The following is a 19,628-nucleotide window of genomic DNA, read 5'->3' as shown; positions in this document are numbered from 1 at the left end:
TTGAAAATGTGAGGAATGGGACATGGAAAGTCAAGTAAGACTTGACAAACTCTGGTTTTTGTGTGTTTTTTGCTCAGTGCTGTACATATGCCCATAGATTTGGTGCCTACTCTGCAAACAAGTCAGAGCAGGGTGTGCTGTTCCAGAGGAACTTTTCAAGGAGCAAATGTATTGCTCTGATAGAAGGTGGCAAAATTCGAGTATTTTTTCACCTAGACAATAAATTCAGGGCATTACTAGCTCTGAATTTTTCTTTCTCCTTTAAGGCAGTTGTTTAGGAAAAAAGCCTTAATGGTTCTGCGGCCTTTGAGGTGGGGAGGATCCAACTATTCCCTTTGAATAATGTTCTGTCAAATAAATATGCTGCCTGTTGGCTCAACCAGTGAGATTTGTCACACATACACATGTGAAATGTATTTCAAAGACTTTATCTGTCAGTTTTTAAAACTATTTCCCCTCATTGTACCTTCCTGGCAATTAAGAGTGCCTGATTTCCACGATAGCAATTTCATCTATTGTCTTGAGAATCAGGCGGATGTGACGTCTGCATTTTTATCTTTCCTCTTAAATGAACAAGAGTTCCTGGCTTGTACAAAACAAGAGATTTCAGACCAAAGTCATTCCAGTCTTGACTTCTGAAGCACCAGGGGAACAATGATGTTGTAGGCTTGAGGTGGAAACCGGAGGAGTTTTTTGCTCATGTGCAAGAGGAGTCTCGTGCAGAAGAAGGTACATTAGTTTCTAATTAAGCCAGTGATAAAACTGTAGATGGTTTTATACCGGCAGATCTTACTGGATTGTATTCTGATTTGTTAGTGGCACCTGCTCCATTAGAACTGGGGGAAACTCCATCTGCAGTTCAGAACAGAGTGGGAGGTGGATGGGGACTGATGGGAAGGGATTTATAACTTGCCTTTTTTCTCTGCCTGCTTTGTAAAACAAAAGGGTTGACAAAGGTCAGTAATATCTGATTCACCACAATACCTGCATGCACTGTGCATGCACCAAAAATACAGTAGCAAGTGTGTATTCTGAGAATAATGATGCTTACCGTTTCCTTCACCATTCTTTGTAGTGGTTTTCCCACACAGGTGGTACTTCTGAGCTGTCTTGCAGCCTTATGTCAGTTTGGGATTTGCAGCATTATGAGTTATAGAATAGATCTTTCTTTTTCTGTCTTGTGTATGAGTCAAACTCAGTGTTTATCTGACTGAGAGTTGGACCTACATAACTAACAGCAATAAGAAGTGTATGTCTATACTGATATCTCAATTTGTCTTTGCAAAATGCATTTTAGTCTTTAATTGGATGGTTCCTTTAGGAAAAGGTGTGTCTGGTCTTCTGGCATTGATATTTTAACTTTAGTATATTTAAGCTTCTCTAGTTGCTTATATGATTACTGAAATTAATTCCCTTAGATAGAGCTCCGTGCAGCTTTCATACTTAACAGTTGATGTTTTGCCACTGAACCCATGTAGTTCACAATCTGCATGACCCTCCTATCCTATTATTAATTATTATTTTTAAAGGCCTGGTCATCCTGGAGGTAGTTTATAGACATACGGAAAACAAAGACTGATGTTGTGGTGCTAGAACATAGGAGGAGACAATGCTAAAACTGATTTTATTGAATGAAAATTTTCACCCTGGGTCTCTAATCTCGGCACAATTTCCTCCCTTTCCTTCTTGCCCCTTATCTCAAGCCTGTTATCACCCTGAAATCAGTGGATTATGTGGTTACAATGGTCTGCCAACAAACCTGCTGGCTGGTGCAAAACTTCTATGTTCTTTCTTTCCCTTTGTGGATGTTTGTGCTGCAGAGGGGACTTCCACTGGAGCCAGCTTGGCTGAGCCAGTCTGGGGTGCATCTTCACATCAGGCTGACTGAGAAATAATGTTGTGTGTTGAAGGGCTTTGTGTGCAGAGTGTTAGCTGAGGGGAATTGGGATATGTGTCTGTGTTGGGTTGCATTTCCCATGGAGGTAGCTGACTTCCATGCTATGAGAAGTGAAAATGCAGACAAAGAGTAATTGATAACTCTGCTAGATTATCTAGTTAAAGCAGGATGCAGGGCAGCTGAATTATCACAACTGTCTGCATGGATTATGGCTTGCTGAAATGTTGCAGAGCCTCAACAATAGTTTTCCTTATAAAGAAAGGATAGAAAGTGATGAGGAGTTGTGAAACAGACTATGTCTCAAACAAAGAATATTCTAAGCTCTTTGATTTTTAACAGATGCTCCTCTTGACAGTGCTGCAAACAAGCCTACTGCTGGGCACTGTAATCACAGGTAAGAAAACAGGTTTGGACTAGAATATATTTTCACAATTTTTTTGTGAGATACGAGCCCCCCTTCCCCTTTTTGTACTGACTCAGGGATTTTTCTCACCATGCTGAAGGCATCAGTAGTCATTCCTTTTGTCTGTTTACCTCGAAACAGGCACTGTGTTGAGTCCCAAACATTCCCTGAAGTCAGGAAGGTTTGACTGAACAAGAAATAGGGCTTTCCTAGTGTCCTATAGGCTTTAGTGGGATTGTAGGCACGCACAAATGAACACATGGCATTCCTCAAAGGATCAGAACTTAAATTACTCATGCAATGTTTGGGCTGGTGGAAATAAAAAACAAAAGGCATTTCAGTAATGCATATAATAATAACAAAAAAAACCTGTGATCATGTGGACTGCCATGCCAGGCTTACGGTCTGCTTAGAAGCCACCAGGACACCAGTGGGGATAAATTCCTGCAGAGAAATTCCTGAACTGCAAAATGATTGCTTTAAATTGCAGGTTAATGTTGTGTTTTGATACTCAGGGTCATCAGGGGCTTCACCTCAGGAGTCATCAGTTGCCCGTTGCAGCCTTTTTGGGAATGATCACATCAAAACGTTTGATGGTTCCTTGTACAATTTTGCTGGGTACTGCAGCTACCTCCTTGCTGGGGACTGTCACAAGCACTCCTTCACCCTCTTAGGTGAGTCTGAACTGGGTTCCATCACTGGAATAAAAGACAAATAGTTCCCCTTTGTCAGATAGGATGGACCACTGCATAAAAAGTGGTCTTGGTTGGGGGTTTTTTGTTTGTCTGTGGGTTGTATTGGGGTATTTTGGGCTTGTTTTGAAAAGTGGGATTACTTCCCGGGCTTCTGTTGTCCTTTGGTAATGTAGCTCATACATAAATAAGCTGCTGAGAAGCAGAGATTTTCTTACTACTCCTACTAAAAAGAAGACCTTTACTAATTTTGTATTTTTCAGGGGGATGTGGCTGAGCTGAGTCCAGGAATAAGAGCTATATAACCCTTTAGAACGAATTTTATCTGTATTCTAAACCACACCAGTAAGAAAAATCCCACCTTCTAGGACAGGCCTTGGAATTAGCATAGGCCTCTGCAGAGTTATTCTTGGGCATAGAAGTGATGATATATGTACCAAAACTGTATGTGACTTTCATACCAACTGCTTTGGTAGATGTTTTTATATTCAGTAATAACTGTTCTGTGTTGGTCATAGTTTAAAATAGGTTTTTGCTGGCCACAAATTGTCTTCCTGAGTCCCAGAACTAAGAGTATTTGGTTGTGTTTCATCTCCTCAGGTGATTACCAGGATGGGGACAAAATTGGTTTATCTATGTATCTTGGAGAATATTTCAGTCTTCGCCTCTCTTTAGATGGAGTTGTGATGCAGGAAGAAAAAAGGTACCTCTAGGAACTATTATTCTAGCAGAAAACAACCTGATGGGTTTTGTGTATCACATGCTGAGAATTTCCTGTTTTTTCTCCCCAGGGTTTCCATACCTTTTGCCTCCAATGGTATATTTATAGAGAAGGAGGCAGGATATTATAAAATATCCAGTGATGAGCATGGCTTTGTGGTGAAGACTGATGCCAGTGGAAACATTCAGATACTCCTTCAAGAAAAGCACTATAATAAGACCTGTGGGTTGTGTGGCAATTTTAATAAATTCCTTGAGGATGACTTCAGAACTCGGGAAGGTAAGGTTACCACTAACTGATTGTATGTTAATGGAAGCTCTGCACACTTTTCCCGATTCAACAAAGATGTTGCTGATCCAGCAAAAATGTTTCTACAGAACCTGTCAGATACCTCAAGCTGGTGTGTTGAAAAGCTAAGTCCGTTCATCTTCCTTTCTCCTGAAAGGAAATGGCAGTCACATCTCATTCCTGAGAAAAGACCAGGCATCTGAATGTAGCATGTTTAGAAACCTGGAAACTTTCAAATGCAAAGATAAAGCTACAGGTTAATTCATGTGTGGAGACTGGCTAGAAGAAGACCCAATAAAAAAGCAGTGTGAAATACCCATTGATTCAACATCTAATTTTTCATGAATTAGCCAAGAGGTAGTAAGAATAGATAGTGTAAGAATAGAAAGATACAATAGCAGAAGATTAAATTCCTGCTGCTTGCAGGTTTGGCCTGGGATGCTGTTCTATAAAGGTGTTACCTTTTAATGACATTTCGCCACCTATAAGGGCTGTTGGATGGGGGGGTACACCTTGTATCACAGCAGTTCCTGGTGAGAATGAGGAGCAAAGGACACACCTTTGCTGCTCAGTACACCTTTGTGTGAAGACTCAGTTTCTGGAAAGCCCTGAATGAGACTTTGAAGGATTGGTCTTGATTTGTGGTATTTCAGAGTGTCTTTTAATTCTGAATGCTTACCTGAAGAGGAGACGTTTGAAGTTAGTTAATACATTGATATATTAGATTGATAACATGAAGTGTGTATTAAAAATAAATGATAGTGATAGGGAGACAAAGCAGCTTGGAAAGGAGCCTGGCAGTGCTCCAGAGATGTGTCCTACTGGCACTCAGGCTACATAAGCATAACTTCAGTGTACAGAAAAAAAAAGAGATGTGTGTTAAATGATAAAAAGAGATGGTGTGTTAAAATGATAAAAAGAGATGGTGTTTTAAAATGATTAATCTGTCCTTCAGCAATGTAAATAATAAGAAACAAACTCTGGTCACAAAACTGCTTGCCATGGCTTGGATCCCTTGATGTCTGAATGAGATGAGATAGGAAGTTTATGGCTTTTTCTTGAGACAGGAAGTAGTAGTAAGGCCCCTAGAAAAAGCAGAAGTAAAAAAGGAGACTGTAATGCTTTGGATTTTTCAAATGTAGAAAAGGCCCCTCTGCTGCTCATGTTTAAATGTGTTTCATGCTGTATTTGTTTTACATGCTGGAGGCTGTATCTTCCCTCTTAAAAAAACCAGTCCATTCACAGCCACAGATTTTGGAATGTAATAAAGTCCATGACAGGGTTTCTGCTTGGAGGAGCCGTAAAATAATAGAGGTGACAGAGAAAATGTGTTTTCTCTGTCAGGGAGAAAAGTCAGGGATCTCCTCATGTTTATCCACCTGTGTGGATACACAGATCTGTGATTTTAGCCTGAAGAATAGAACTGTGTGTCAGCAATTCTGACAGTTTTTCCAGTGATACAAAAGACCTTTCATTTAAACCAATTTAGAAGGAATTAGGCTAAATTTATGTTTGAATTTGTTGTATCAGTGAGGGATGTCACTACACCCATGCACTGCTTGTTTCCTTGTCAGCTCTGCTGGTTCACTGGAGCGTTTCTTAACTTGCTTCAAGCAAATCAGTCATGGAATAATTCAGATCACTTTTTTTTTGTTTGCTTTGTCATACACCTTTGAATCTAGCTTCCAGGTAGGGGGCAACGCAAACAGCTGGGAGAAGTAGTATTTTTTAAACAGAAAAAGTAGGCAGCCTCTTGGGAGCCTGTGAAGCATTTCATCTTTTTCTTTTCACTAAAGCTTTTAGTTGTTCTCCTTTCAGGCTGATTAGTTCTTCCAAAGGTCAGCCTATCCCAGGATGTGAGCTTGGTGTAAGGACTTAGTGATCTGAGGGCAGTGAAGGGTTACCTTAAGGTTGCCAGCAGGCTGAACTGTCCTGTTGGTGTGTCCATTGCTTCCTGTTAAAACCTGGAATTTATCAGACTGGGGTCTCAGTTCTAATAAATCACATTTCTGGGATGGATTTTTATTGGTAAGAGATGTGTTAAGATCCTTGAGCTTCAGAATAACATGCAGTGGAAACAAATGAAAATTTGATTTTTCCCTGTTTTAGGGAAAGAAATTATTGTGGTTTAAGAACACAGTTAATCTGATTTTTCACTTAAGAAAGTGGAAAATGATATGGAACTTCACTGATTATATCTGAATTGTTTTTAGGGTGGTGGTGAAAGAAGAGGCAAAGCACCTGTTCTGTGAGTGGATATTACCACTTATAGCAAGTAAAGGAGGCAGTAACAGAAGGGTGTTTAAAACTTAATGAACACTCTAATGGGTTTTCTTTTCTCTTGATATGTTTATATTCCTGTTCTATAATCTATTTAAATGTGGCGTTGTCATGATGCTCTTATGACTCCTTGCTGTGTTTTTAGTGTGGAAGTGGAGAACTGATGAGAATCTGATGAAAGAATAGCACACATTGTTTCTGTGTACACTTTGGATGCTCAGCTATTGAGGTCTGGAGCTCTGAAAGATGAGAATAAAATTGATACCCTGCTAAAGTAATACTGGTAGGACTGAGCTTTGAAGGCCTCAGGTGTTAGTTCTTGAATTCCCCAAAAAAGCCTCTCCAGTAGGTTTTGGAGTTCATAGAATATCCTGAGTTGAAAGGGACTTAGCAAGTTGAAAGGATCAGCAAGTCCTGGCCGTGTACAGGACACCCCAACAATCCCACTGTGTTGTCCAAATGCATCTTGAGCTCTGGCTGTGATGATTTCCCAGGGGAACCTGTTCAGTGACCCACCACCCTGCAGGGGAAGAACCTTTTCTCAAAGTTGCAGACTCACTGTCCTTCAGACAGGTTGGGGTGCTGAGTCACTGCCACTGACATGGTTCCTACAATAGCTCGTCCTGTGGAGAAGTGCTCATGTCCTGTCCAGACTGGCAAACAACATTGATTTTATTCTATGGGCTTGCTTGTTTATTGGATAAGGAGACAAAACCAAGCCTAACCTTGAGACTTTGTTTTCACAATTTAAGCATAACTAAAATATAAAAAGAAATGTCTCAGAAGCTTTCTAGGGTCTTTGTTTGGTCTTTTGTCTGTTTTTTCTCCTAGACCCTAATGAAAGCTTTCCTCTCTGCTCTTTCTTGACAGATAAGGTCTGGTCCTTTATGGCCATTCTGTGAAGGCTTCTAAGACTTGCCAGTTGATCAGGTTCTGCTTTCTGACCTCAGCATGCACTTCTAACTGGTTGCCAGCCTTTGCTCATATCAAAAAAATGAAGCTGAGTTCTTTCTAGATGCTCAGATATCTATTTGGCCACCTTTAGCCCATGTGCTTGATTCAGGGTCTGGGATTGAAGTTAGACCTTTCTGTTGTGAGGAGTGTGGCTGCATCACTAGGCTGTAGAGTTCTGGAGGGGGTTCTTTCCCTCTCCTGTTCAGTATTACTGATTTTACATTCATTGTAACAAACTGGAGAGGGCAGGAAAGATTTTATAGTCCATGACTTTGTTATTTCATGTCATTAATTTGAGGCAAAGTATGAATCAATTTTTGGGCAGCCTTACCAATAGTTTTGCCTGTCGGAATAATGTAAAACTGTGTTAAAAAAGCCCCCAAAACAACAAACAAAAAACCCCACCCTCATTCCTCCCCTGGAATTGCTTGATAAATAACCAACATGTGAAAGTTGATTATTTACCAACTGAGACTCTATTTATCAATTAAGACTCACAGGACTGTAGTGTCTTGACCAAATTTCTGCATTTATTTTTATGGATGAATTAACAGAGCCTGAGAGAGTTATCTGATGGGCTTGTGGCCATTTGGAAAATCTTCAGGAGGTCCAGGGAAGGAGATCAGGGTTCCGTGCCTGGAGCATGAGGTGATTATTCCTGATGCTTTGCTTGCCTGATCATCAGTGTCAAAGTAAACAAGGTGGTGCCAGTTTCAGATTTCAGAAAGAGTTGGTGATTGGAGGCTCAGATAATCATAGTGAACAAGGATTTTGCTGCGAAGAGTGGCCATCTGAAAATCGTTCTGAAGGGAGACAGACATGAGGGCAGCAATCGGAGCACTAAAGGCATAGTCCAGCAGGACAATCTTGGAGACCCTGCCTGCTGCTCAGGCGGTGGGGGAGTGGCCCTCTCTTCAAAGACTCTGCAAGGTCATAGTGTCGTGATGTGTCTGGGATGTTAGGAGCAGGTGGGATTTGTGTTATCTTTAATATCTGCCTCCTGAGCCCATCTTGCATGCTAAAAGGAGATTCCACCCTAGCTGGCTGCCTGGGGGTCTTGGCTTTTGAGCAGCAAGTTTACCTGCTGGGATGTGTACTGTGATCCATATCAGGCATCTGATCATCCCTTCTTGAAGCACTTCTGTCCAAATCCTTTGTTTTCATTATGTTTTGTGACAACATCTGTTTTCAACACATTTCCTGCAAGTCTTAGGCAAAACCAGTGCTTCAGCCAGAGTCCCACCCAGGCTGCATGGAGGGCTTCTGGGTGTAGAGCTCTGACGAGCCCTATGAGGGAGTTGTTTAGCTGTTTCTGCAGAGTCTTGGGTGCTTCCAGGAAGATGTGACCACAGAAAGGACAGGAGGCAAAACAAAACTCTGCTGTGCAAGAGATGAGGGTAGTCCTGCTGTGTGGTGGGATTGCAGTGCAGATTATGTTGACAGCATCACCTGCCCACTTAACCCCCAGGTTATTTTTTAGGCTTTTGTCTTGTCCCTTCCACTGCCTTTCCTCTTCTCCCTTCTCAAGTTGTTCAGCAGAAGGAAAGGGAGGTGTCAGGTGGGAAAGGCCAGGGGTGTTGGCAGCTGCTCTTCCCTCTACCCATAGCAGTAAGATGTGCTAGGGATATTTCTCCCTCCCCATTTTTCTTCCTGAAGCCTCTTCAAATAAGTGAAGTATTTAGGTTGGAAAAGACATTCAGGATTATTGACTCCAACTTTTGAGAGATCACCACCTTGTCAACTAAACCACAGCACTGAGTGCCCCGTCCAGTCATTTCTTGAGCACTTACAGGGGTGGTGACTCCACCACCCTGCTCAGCAGCCTGTTCCAATGCTTGACAATCCTCTCCATGAAGAAATTCTTCCTGGTGTCCAACCTGAACCTCCCCTGGTAGAGCTTGAGGCCATTTCTTCTCATCATGTCCCTTGTTCCCTGGGAGCAAGGGAAGAGCCTGATTCCCAGCTGGCTGCCCCCTCCTGTCAGGGAGTTGTGCAGAGCCAGAAGGTCCCCCCTGAGCCTCCTTTTCTCCAGGCTGAGCCCCTCAGCTGCTCCTCACGTGACTGCCTCTCCAAACCCTTCATTTACTTGAAATGTGAGTCATAGAATACAGCAAACAAAGAAGTATAATCACATAATGCAAATGTTGTGTAAAAGAACCGCATAAGAGGTATAAATTTACAAGCATTGCAAGAAGGAAAAGAAGGAAAGAAAGAAGGAAGGAAAGAAGGAAGGAAAGAAAGAAAGAAAGAAAGAAAGAAAAGAAAAATTAATGGAAGGAGAGAAATGAAAAAACAAGTGACCAGTATTTTAGAGCCAACAGTTGTCCCGACCTTCAAATATTAACCTGTGGGTGATGGAGCCCCTGGGGGTAGCTGCCAGCAGGAATCCTGGCATGGATGTGTGTCCAGGGCTGGAGAAACACTGCTTCAGAGCAGAACCCAGCTCCTGTTACACACCTGCTAGGGAAAGGCTGCCTTACTGCAAACAATAGGGAATCTGGCACCTTGCTTCTCCTCAGGCCAGCTTGCATTGCTGCTTTAATGTTTATAATACATGGTAAACTAAAGGGTTGTGTTCTTCTTATTGCTGCATTTCTTTCCTTGTTCCAAGTCCTGGCTGCATAGATGACAATTTTGTGTCTTTTATCCCCTTTCCCTGGGAGTTCTTTGCTCTCTGCTGTGGGCCTGATACATGCTACCTCTAAAAGCCCCTAATTTCTAGTTTACAAAAAGTCTACAGGTCTTAATACCTCTGCCTTAGCATTCTCAGTGCAGTTTTCATGACTACCATAGTTTAGGAAGAGTGGTCTGTATATTCCTTGTGTTTGTACTAAACAGGGAGATCAATGGAATCTTTATTATCTCTACGTGTATATTATTAAATAGTCTATAGTATACTTGGGAAGAATTTCTTTTGGTTTCTTTTGGTTTTCAGATACAGCCAGGTTTGTATTTCAATATATCCTCTGCATAAGGTCTTGGGAATGCATTAACACTGGCAGTTGATAGTCTCACAGGGTTTAAAAGAATTTTAAAAAAAATTAAAAAAAAATTTAAAAAGGGTCACAAAATTTTTTAGTAGCAGGTACCCATAATAGGAAGCCAGAGATAGTCCTGGAACCAGCAAGGTCATGGGTGGCAAAAGAGGCTGGAGGAAGCATTCCCTCTCTGGGAGGGTTCCCCTTCTCAGAAGGATGGAGCAAGAGCAGCAGAGAAGTGGTTTGCATCTCCTGGGAAGTCACAGTCATACTAACTCATTCAGCTTTGCTTTTATGCAAAATTGATGCAAATTTTGGTAAGCCTGGGCCAGGAGATGCTTGTCCTGGACAGAGGAGCATGTTTCAGGACATCTTACCCAGGAAGACGATGGGCCCAAACAATGGTGGTGCATGTTAAGCTTCTTTGCATACAAGGTTTAGTTTTGGACAGAAGAAAAATCAAGGCTAGCTGGGATCAAGAGTTCTAATGATTTATTCAGTTAGGGAAGGCAGATGGGTTTGTTTGTCTAATATGTTTTGTGTTTTATTGACAACTTTTAAGTGGTAAGAAGATGTGCAGGCATGCTTTGGCTCCTGCAGATTGTAGCTGACCAGCAGCAACTCCTACCATGTTCATGCAGGTGTGAGGGAGGTGGGAGCTGCCTTCTGCAGGCTTTAGTCTGTCCTTGAGCATAGAGACATCCTTAGCAGAACAAAATCCGTATCACTGATCATGGCTTTCCTACAGTCAATCTGTTTGGAATAAAAATCTATTTGATACAACAGTTTATATTTTTAAAGAGAGCTTTCAGCAGACTATCACCTTAATAGCAGTCATTGATGCCCATTTGTTGCTAAAACCCTTCAAACAGCATGCTGCTTCTCCTCTTCTTCATTCCCAGGGACCCTGGTGGGGAACAGTTATGATTTTGCCAACTCCTGGGCTTTGCACAGTGAAAAGAAGCACTGCAAGAGAGTGCAGACTCCGAGCAACACCTGCAACATTTCATCTGATATGGCAGAGAAGGTTGGTGCTGCAAGATGGCATTCTGGTTTCAGTCCTCCCCTACCTGAAAGGCAACTTCCCTGCCCTTTGGCAGAAGAACAGAAATCACAGAATATTCTGATTTGGAAGGGACCCAAAAAGATCACTGAATCCAACTCCTGGCCCTGCACAGGACAGCCCCAAAATCCCACCCTGTGCCTGAGAGCATTGTCCAAATGCTCCTGGAGCTCTGGCAGCCTTGGGGCTGTGACCATTCTCTGGAGAGCCTGTTCAGTGCCCCAGCACCCTCTGGGGGAGGGACCCTTAATGATATTCGACCTAAACCTGTTATCTGTCTATCTAATCTACCTACCTACCTATAACCACCTTGCCCTTTCCCCCAGCCCAAACACTAAATAGACAAACAAAGAAAACATCAGCTTGTTTGAGGCTGAAGTGTGAATTACTGCCAAAGAAATTATGATGTTACTTGGGAAAGGTGTGTTTCAGTGATTCCTGCAAAATGAGGAATTAGTTAATTCCCTTTCTGATTGTGCCAGCAGGGAAGCATCAGTTCTGAAGCCTCTGTGGGCACTGCCTCCCCCAATGGAACTTGTTGCAGTTTATATACTTGGGAGTCAGCAGAGGAGGGAGATGCTCCAGCCAGGCTGTTTTTGATACAGGATATGTTTTCTGTTGGTGTTCCAAAAACTCTGTGTCACCAGGCTATTTCCCTTCCCAGGAGGAAGTTCTTTCAGCTATGTGTACACATAATAGTGCTGATTTAGTGAAGAAACACAGAACTGTTTGCCTTGGCCACCTCTGTGACCCCCTTTGCTGCATCAACCTTTTTCTTCTTTTATAAGTACAAACATGCTTCTTGTTTCCCTTAGACAGGGTGTGGATGCAGGCAGATGGTCACCAGCTCAGGGAAGAAAGTACCTTTGAATATTTACTGAATATTATGGCTGTTGTGGTAAATTGAGACTTCATCCCTTGAGGGGTTACAACTGATTCCATGTACTTTGTTGTAAATCAGAACGATTTCCTGGGTGGCAGGTTTGGATTTATACCAGAGTAATTGAGGCCGAAATGTAGTTGTGAGTTTCTCACTATTCAATTCCTGCAGACGGGTATTTGCTAAACTAGACACAAACAGCTTCTCAAGTGTAGTAGCACTTCCTGGAATATATCTGCTCTCCAGCTAACCTGCGTGCTGGTTTCCTACCTACCTGAAAAAGGCTAACTAAGAGTTGGACAAGTTGCAAATTTCTGACTCTATACTTCCATTAAGCTTTTGGATGGGGATGCTTCAGATGTGTTGTGAAATTCAGTGAAGGATGCTTGTGCTCCTCAGCACTTAAGCCTCACTACCTGCAAAACTGGCTGAGGAATTATGGCAGTTATTTCAGGTTGGAAATCTCCAGCTGATGTTTCTTGCTTGGGCAGAGATGGTGTGTGGAGGTGTGAACAATTGGGATTGTTCTGCCTGGAGAAGAGAAGGCTTTGGGGTCACCTCATTGTGGCCTTCCAGTGCCTGAAGGGAACCTACAGGAAAGATGAAGAGAGACTCTTGACAAGGGCCTGGAATGACAGGACGAGGGGGAATGGCTTCACACTGACAGAGCAGGTTTAGATTGGATATCAGGAAGAAATTCTTCCCTGTGAGGGTGGAGAGGCCTTGGCACAGGTTTCTCAGAGCAGCTGGAGCTGCCCCATCCTTGGCAGTGTCCAAGGCCAGGTTGGATGGGGCTCTGAGCAACCTGGAATAGTGGAAGTTGTCCCTGCCCATGGCAGAGGTGTGGACCTATGTGATCTTTAAGGTCCCTTCCAACCCAAACCATTTTATGATTCTTTAAACCTGGTTACAGCTCTAGAGAAAGGGTAGTTCTTGTGACTGGTTGTGGTCCCTGGAATTTAATCTGTTCAGGCAAGTTTAGAAAGTGTCAACATTGCAGCTGAGGCTGGGGAGTGGCATGTAGGGTGAATTTCAGTCCATTGGTCACGTACAACTAATTTGGATTTTATACAGATGCTATTAAATATTGATGCTTTGTTGATAAAGTTTTCTTTCCCACAAACTGAATGAAAATATATTTTCTCTAATGTGAGTTCATAAGCTCACAGCATTAAACATTGCCTTAATTTATTCATTGTGCAAGAATAAACACAGCACTATTAACAGAAGGCCAGCCAAACAAGTGCCTGCTGAAGAATGTAGGGCTTTTTAATCGTGTGCTTTGTTTGCTTGCCTCAGCTTCAGGAATGTAAATCTCCTTGGTCTCTCTGCCTCCCTCCCTGCCAGGCAGTCAGCTGTTAGGTGAGGGAAACAAAAGCTCTGCTTCAAGACACTCCTCCCACCCCAGTGCCCCCACACTGGGTGGGTCTGTGGTTTTCTTTACCCTCTCTGTTTCCCCCCTCCCTGGCCAATAGCATCCTTGGAGAGATGGCTTCTGGCTTCTTTCAGCAGGAATTATAATGACACTATGAGGGACAATGGATTCACACTGACAGAGAGCAGGTTTAGACTGGATATTAAGAAGAAATTCTTTCCAGTGAGGGTGGTGAGGCCGTAGCAAAAGTTGCCCAGAGAAGCTGTGGCTGCCCCATCCTTGGCAGTGTTCAAGGCCAAGTTGAATGGAGCTCTGAGCAACCTGGGATAGTGGAAGGTGTCCCTGCCCATGGCAGGGGGTTGGAATGAGATGATCTTTAAGATTGTTTCTAACCCAAACCATTGTATGATTCTGTGCAGTGGAATCATGATTCTTTAAACCTAAACAGAAAGCCCTGCTGTTCCTTTATCTTTAAATCCTAAAAATGTTAAATATTTTTTGGAAGTTTCTGTCTTGTTTCTTGTTTGGAAGTTTCTATCATCTTTCTGTTTTGACACATCTCTGTGTGTCAGCTGAGAAGTCTTGAACCACCTCACATTCTTATCCCACTGCTGCTAGGGCCTTTCTCTGCCTTCCACCTCTAAAACACACATACACTTAGTGTGATTAGCTGCCTTGCCTCAGGATCCAGAGACTATTCCAAACTGGGCAGTGGTGGAGGGAGGAATAAAGCCTTCCTACCATCTGCAGCTGATGTTTAGTTACCCAAAAGGAGACTCACTGTATTGTCTTATCCTTTTTTCACTGGTTTAGGCTGTTCAACAAAGTACTGCAATTTAACAGGCTCTAAGATGACCAACAGTATGGGTAACATGGATCTGAAAGTATAAATGGGTGATCTGGAAAAGGATAGCAACAAGGCAGCTTTGAAAACAAAAATGTGTAGGGTTTAAAGCATTGCAATTAATTATGGTGTTCTTATACGTTACCTTTATTTTGTAGATTTCACCTCTAATAGAAATGGTGTGTGGTGGCCAGAGGTCACTGTATTATTTCCTTTTTTCTTCTCTAATTAGGAAATTATACCTCTTGTATGTTAGATGTGAAAATTATTGAAATTAAAATTAATCTAATTTCTGCTTTTGCTGAAATTCAGCTCTTACTGCAGTTGGTAAAAAACAGGTCCCCCATTATCCCATGGAATACTTCCATATGTAATAAAGAAATAGCATTATTCCCAGATCTGAAAACAAGTAGAAATATTCAGCTTTGGACCATAATTCATCATGGCTGGGGTCAGAGGCAGGTCCAGCAAAGGTCCACAGGTCCAGCCCTGTCCCTGGATGGAGCAACCTGGTCTAGTGGTGGATGTTCCTGCCCATGGCAGGGGATTGGACTAGAGGATCTTTAATGTCCCTTCCAACCCAAATCATTCTATACAATATAATAATATACTACATGGGTGAAAATGAGGCCCAATATATCTAAAATCTCATTTTTCTTCATCAGATTAATCAGCATTCAAGGGAAGTGATTTCTTTCAGTTTTTACCTAGTCTGCTCAAACATACAGCCACTGTTTGGTGTATTAAACATACTGGATTTGGATACTTTTAATGTGAAAAGGTGGGAGGCTAAATCTTTCTCCATGAAATATATTTTCTGAAAAACTATAATCAGTTAATGGCACCAAAATATACCCTTCCTGAGTGTTCTGGAGAATCCATATGTGTATCTGCATACCATTGGTTTTAAATTCAAGGGAACAAGAGGGTGTCTTTGATTGCTTCTGTTGTTAGGTTCTCTCTCTTTAATGGTAATTGTTAAGCTGTGGACAAATGCAGTTCATGCAGCAGCAGAAGGAAATGCCACAGAAATGGGAAGAATGTACAAAATTCCACCTCCAGCTCTGTGCGGTGGGCCTGGGACAGAAGGAAGGTCAGCAAGTTTTGCGGTTACTGAGGATTGCCAGTGCCAGGACCCCGCCAACCTATTTAAAGAAACATTTAAAATAGGACGAGTGCAGAAGGGAAGGGAGGAATTTTACAACCTTCACCTGCATTTCAGATACTGCAGTCAGTCCTGCCAATTTTAATCTTACAGCTACCTTTGGCCTAAGCACTGTTTCAGCCTGAGGCTTCACTCTCCAGTCTGTTGGGTTTAAATACTTTGTGTAGAGCAGCTTCCATGAGCAGGAGTGTTACAGCAGTGGCTGAGGCTGCCAAATATCTAATACCACTGTCCTCTAAACTAAAGAATAAGGACCTCTCTTAGTCCAGCCTGGCCAGTGAGTTTTAAAGAAAGGAAGGAATGAAAATAAAAATAATTTGCAGAATGGTTAGAGTTGGAAGGGGTCATTGAGTCAAATTCCCTGGTTCCAACAGGGCCATCCTAGGTAAGGCTGCTCAGGTCCTTGTCCACTCACATTTTGAATATCTCCAGGGTGATGGTTCCATACCCTTTTTTTGACCACCCTCACGAGGAAAGTTTTTGGTTTTGTATCTATTCAGATTTACCCATATTTCAGCTTATTTATCATGATAATTGAGATATGTCTGAAAGATGGGAAAATTTCTGCTATAACTTTTTGCCTAAAGTCACTGGAAATCTGATGAAATTTGAACGGCAAGAAAACCTTTACACAGAGAAAAGGAACTGTTTATTGCTTTTCAACATATATCACTTGGTTTCTAGATAATCAGCTGGGGCTCAGCACAGCCTTTAGCTATGCTGTTAGTGAACAAATCCAAGACCAAAGAACTAGAGGAAAAGAAAAATGGGTTAGTTTTTTTGGTGTGTAATTTCCTTTGTTTTTTAAGTCACTTTTCTATCTAAAATGTTCCTTTTAGTGGAATATACAGTCTGAGTTTTGCTGTTGGAGTTGTATTACCTTGAGAAACTTCATTAGCTCAGCCCCTAAACAGGATTGTTGCATATACTGGTTTTCTACTGCACTTGATACCATGTGGATCAAGGCTTTGATCCAGGAGTTGCTGTACTGCTCATCCTCTGAATGGCTCTGAGCTCACTTTTGGTTTTATCAGTTTCATCTCCAAGCCCTGCTTTAATAGCTTTCTTGGCTGCTTCTGTTGTTGTTACTTCCACCCTTAGGGCATCTTTTCAGCTTTTCTGTACTTCTGTGAGTCTTAGAGCAGCACCAACCACCATTTATGTAGTTCCTGCTCCCCCCTGCTTCTAGTGTCTTTTTATCTTTTCCCATCTGGTTCATCATGGTGGGTGCTGTCTGGGGATCAGAATTATCCCAGGCTGGAGCTGAATTTCTGATTTTCACCATGTCCAGCTGTCATGTTTTAAGTTCCCTGAGTCCTTTCTCAGAAAGCTCAAAACCTCTTTGCACATGTGGTTGTTCCCTGAGTCCTTTGCTAAACTTGGAATACATTCCCAACAGAGTAGACATTTCTGGTTGGTTTGTTTTTGTAAGCAAGAAATTCTATCTAGGCTCAGACATGTACTAGCTTGAGTTGATCACCTGAACAAAACACCTTTTAGACAAAATAAAAAGGTATTTTCTATTCAGCAGTTTTCCTATACAGGCACCATAGCTGCCATTCAGAGAAAACATCTTGATTTTTTATTTTAGGGGTTTTTTTTGATCTACATTTTTCATCTCCCAGAAAATGAGATGCTTTTAAATTACATATAATTATTATAATTATATGCAAATTATAATATAATTATTATTAATTTTTTTTACACAGCAGCTTGTATGTGCTGTCACCCCAGGTACATGTTAAGTTTTTTAGAAGTAATGAATTGTAACTGTGAACCACTATGAAGAATATGCCCTCCCCTCTAACCACTGAGTATAACACCTAAAAAATACACCATGGTTTACATTTGCTTACATAAAACACTGACAAATAAGTAGAAGAAAGTTGTGTTCCAACTCTTTGTTGTGCTGGGGTTGTATCAGAAAATTGTTTTTTCACTTAGCTAAACTCAGTGCCATCCTTTCAGAAAGTTGTGCTGAGGGCCTCAGACTCATTGAACTGTGACATAATGTGCACAAAAGAGTTTATGTGGGAGCCTCCCCTGGGGAATTTAATCATACTCTACGTTTTCCTTAAGTTTTGTTCTACATACAGTTAAGTTTCCTCTCAGGTTTCTGCTGTCTGAAAGAAGAGGTCTTGATACCTCCTCCTATCTCCCTGTGTCCTTCCCTCACTGGCTCTCACCACGCTGATTTAACTCAGGAGAAGAGCAGAACAAATTGCTTTTCTTCCCTGGGCTATTGTTCTCCTATTTATCCTGTTCCAGCAGGAGCAATGGGAATGTGTGGCCAGAAGTGGAAAACAAATTTCATTCCTGGGATTTCAGTCAGACTCAATCTTTCCCTCTGACACCTGCTCTGGCCACTTGTTATCCAAAAGATTGTCTGGTTGTTTTTCTTCCTACCTGCCTTAGTTCCCCTCTGTTGCTGTGTGACTTTCCTGGGAATCCAGGCACAATCCAGTTCTTTTCTGGGAAGCCAAAGGAAGTAGAATGCCTCCATCCTTTTGCTGACTGACTGACTGATGTGTTTCTTTGTGAAGCATCCCTTATGTGATGCTCCATTTTATAATAATCAGTATATTAATGTATCCATGCATGTAGTGAATAAATGGGTAGAGCTCGCTCTTAAATAAGAGCTGTGATGTTGTTAACAACAGTGGTGATGATGTGTTTGGAAAAGTTGAGTTTTCCCGTCTTCCTGAGACTACAGGAGATAATTTTGTCTCCTTTTCTCTCTCTCTGTCCCTTTGCTCCTCACTTCTTGTGCAGGGCGTCCTGGAAACCTGCCAGCTGCTGAGCACATCGCTGACTTTCTCCCGGTGCCACCATCGAGTGGATCCTGAGCCATACATCAGCCTCTGTGAAAGAGACATCTGTGTCTGTCCCCAGGGTGTGGACTGTCACTGCCCTGCCTTCCAAGAGTATGCCAGGAGCTGCGCTCATGAAGGAGTCATTTTGGAGGGGTGGCCTGAAGAGAGCTCGTGCAGTAAGCTGGCAGATTTATTCCTAGGCTGCTCGTCCCCAATAGGATTGTGCCTGTCTTGCAGATTTTTGTCCTGCAGCTAAAAGCAGATGGTGTATTTTAGGAGGTTGGTTCATTTATAGGAAGTGCCTTTGCTCACTTCCCCCTTTCAGCTCTCCATCACCCATCTTTTACTAGAAGTTCTTGTCCCTAATGCAGTATTTTTTGAACTGTTTACAAAGAAGATCCTGAGCTGTTACATGTCCCACCGCAGTGTACACAGTCAGTGAAGACTTATTTGATACACACACGTATAGACTAGGATGTTTAGGTGCTATTTTACGCATGGCATTTTCCAGCCTGTATTTTAAGTCAGCATCTTTGTGAAATGCTCTCTAACATTTTTGCATAAAGATAATTGTTTCACCCTTTATTTGCTTGAATCAATTGCCTTGAAATTGAGATGTTGCCTTTTCTAATCTAATTTTTGTCTAGTTTAGAGATCCTGATTGCATCTTGAACTGCTGCCTTTATTAGCCCAATTTTGCTGAATTCAGAGGTCCTGATTGCATCTGTGCTGAGGTTTTGCAACAAGGAAGTGCTAAGACTGACTGAGATGGATTGTATTTATAGAGGAAAAGTCATGTTTCCACCTACTGCTGAGAACTGTGGTTTAATAGAGAGCATTAAATAAATAATTTAAAAAATCCACTAATGTCATGTTCTCAGTGCTTTTTCTCATGGTTTTTTGTTATGAGAAAGGACATTTTCCTTGGGATGTTTGTGTAAATTGACTACATGGGGTAAACTGTCTGATTTGTACTGATAACACTTTGTTCTCTGGTAAAGATATTCTGCTATTGGCCACTGAAGAAATCTGTGCCTTCAGACTGTGGTTAGGGCAGCAAGATGCTGCCAGCCACTTGTTCTAGGGATTGTACAGTCTGAGTTCTAGCAGTAATTTATTACCTTTCCATTGGGACATTTAAGGGATCTATTAAAGCTCATCTCCTTGCTCAGGGTGTGAGCCAGGTAACCCATTTTTGCTGGGGCTCTTTGTAAGTCAGATTAAAAGCCACGAGTTAAATGAGCCTTTCTGTAATCCCAGGAGCTTTGGAGCTCA

General features: G+C 42.0%; 1 protein-coding gene across 1 annotated transcript in view; it reads left to right on the top strand.

The window, feature by feature from the left end:
* The first annotated feature begins 601 nt into the window (after nucleotides 1-601).
* The window catches only part of VWF (von Willebrand factor), a 117,868-nt gene continuing 98,841 nt past the window's right edge, over nucleotides 602-19,628 (top strand). The window contains exons 1-7 of the mRNA XM_077178437.1: nucleotides 602-729; nucleotides 2,237-2,291; nucleotides 2,816-2,974; nucleotides 3,593-3,695; nucleotides 3,784-3,992; nucleotides 11,116-11,240; nucleotides 18,313-18,529. Coding sequence (XP_077034552.1) covers nucleotides 700-729; nucleotides 2,237-2,291; nucleotides 2,816-2,974; nucleotides 3,593-3,695; nucleotides 3,784-3,992; nucleotides 11,116-11,240; nucleotides 18,313-18,529 — 898 coding nt within the window. The 5' untranslated portion in view covers nucleotides 602-699. The remainder of the gene's footprint in view (nucleotides 730-2,236; nucleotides 2,292-2,815; nucleotides 2,975-3,592; nucleotides 3,696-3,783; nucleotides 3,993-11,115; nucleotides 11,241-18,312; nucleotides 18,530-19,628) is intronic.

This window comes from Agelaius phoeniceus, chromosome 5, assembly GCF_051311805.1.
Source record: "Agelaius phoeniceus isolate bAgePho1 chromosome 5, bAgePho1.hap1, whole genome shotgun sequence".
NCBI classification, from domain to species: Eukaryota; Metazoa; Chordata; class Aves; order Passeriformes; family Icteridae; genus Agelaius; species Agelaius phoeniceus.
The sequence above is the reverse complement of the archived record's forward strand: the minus strand, read 5'-3'. Positions and strand labels throughout refer to the sequence as shown.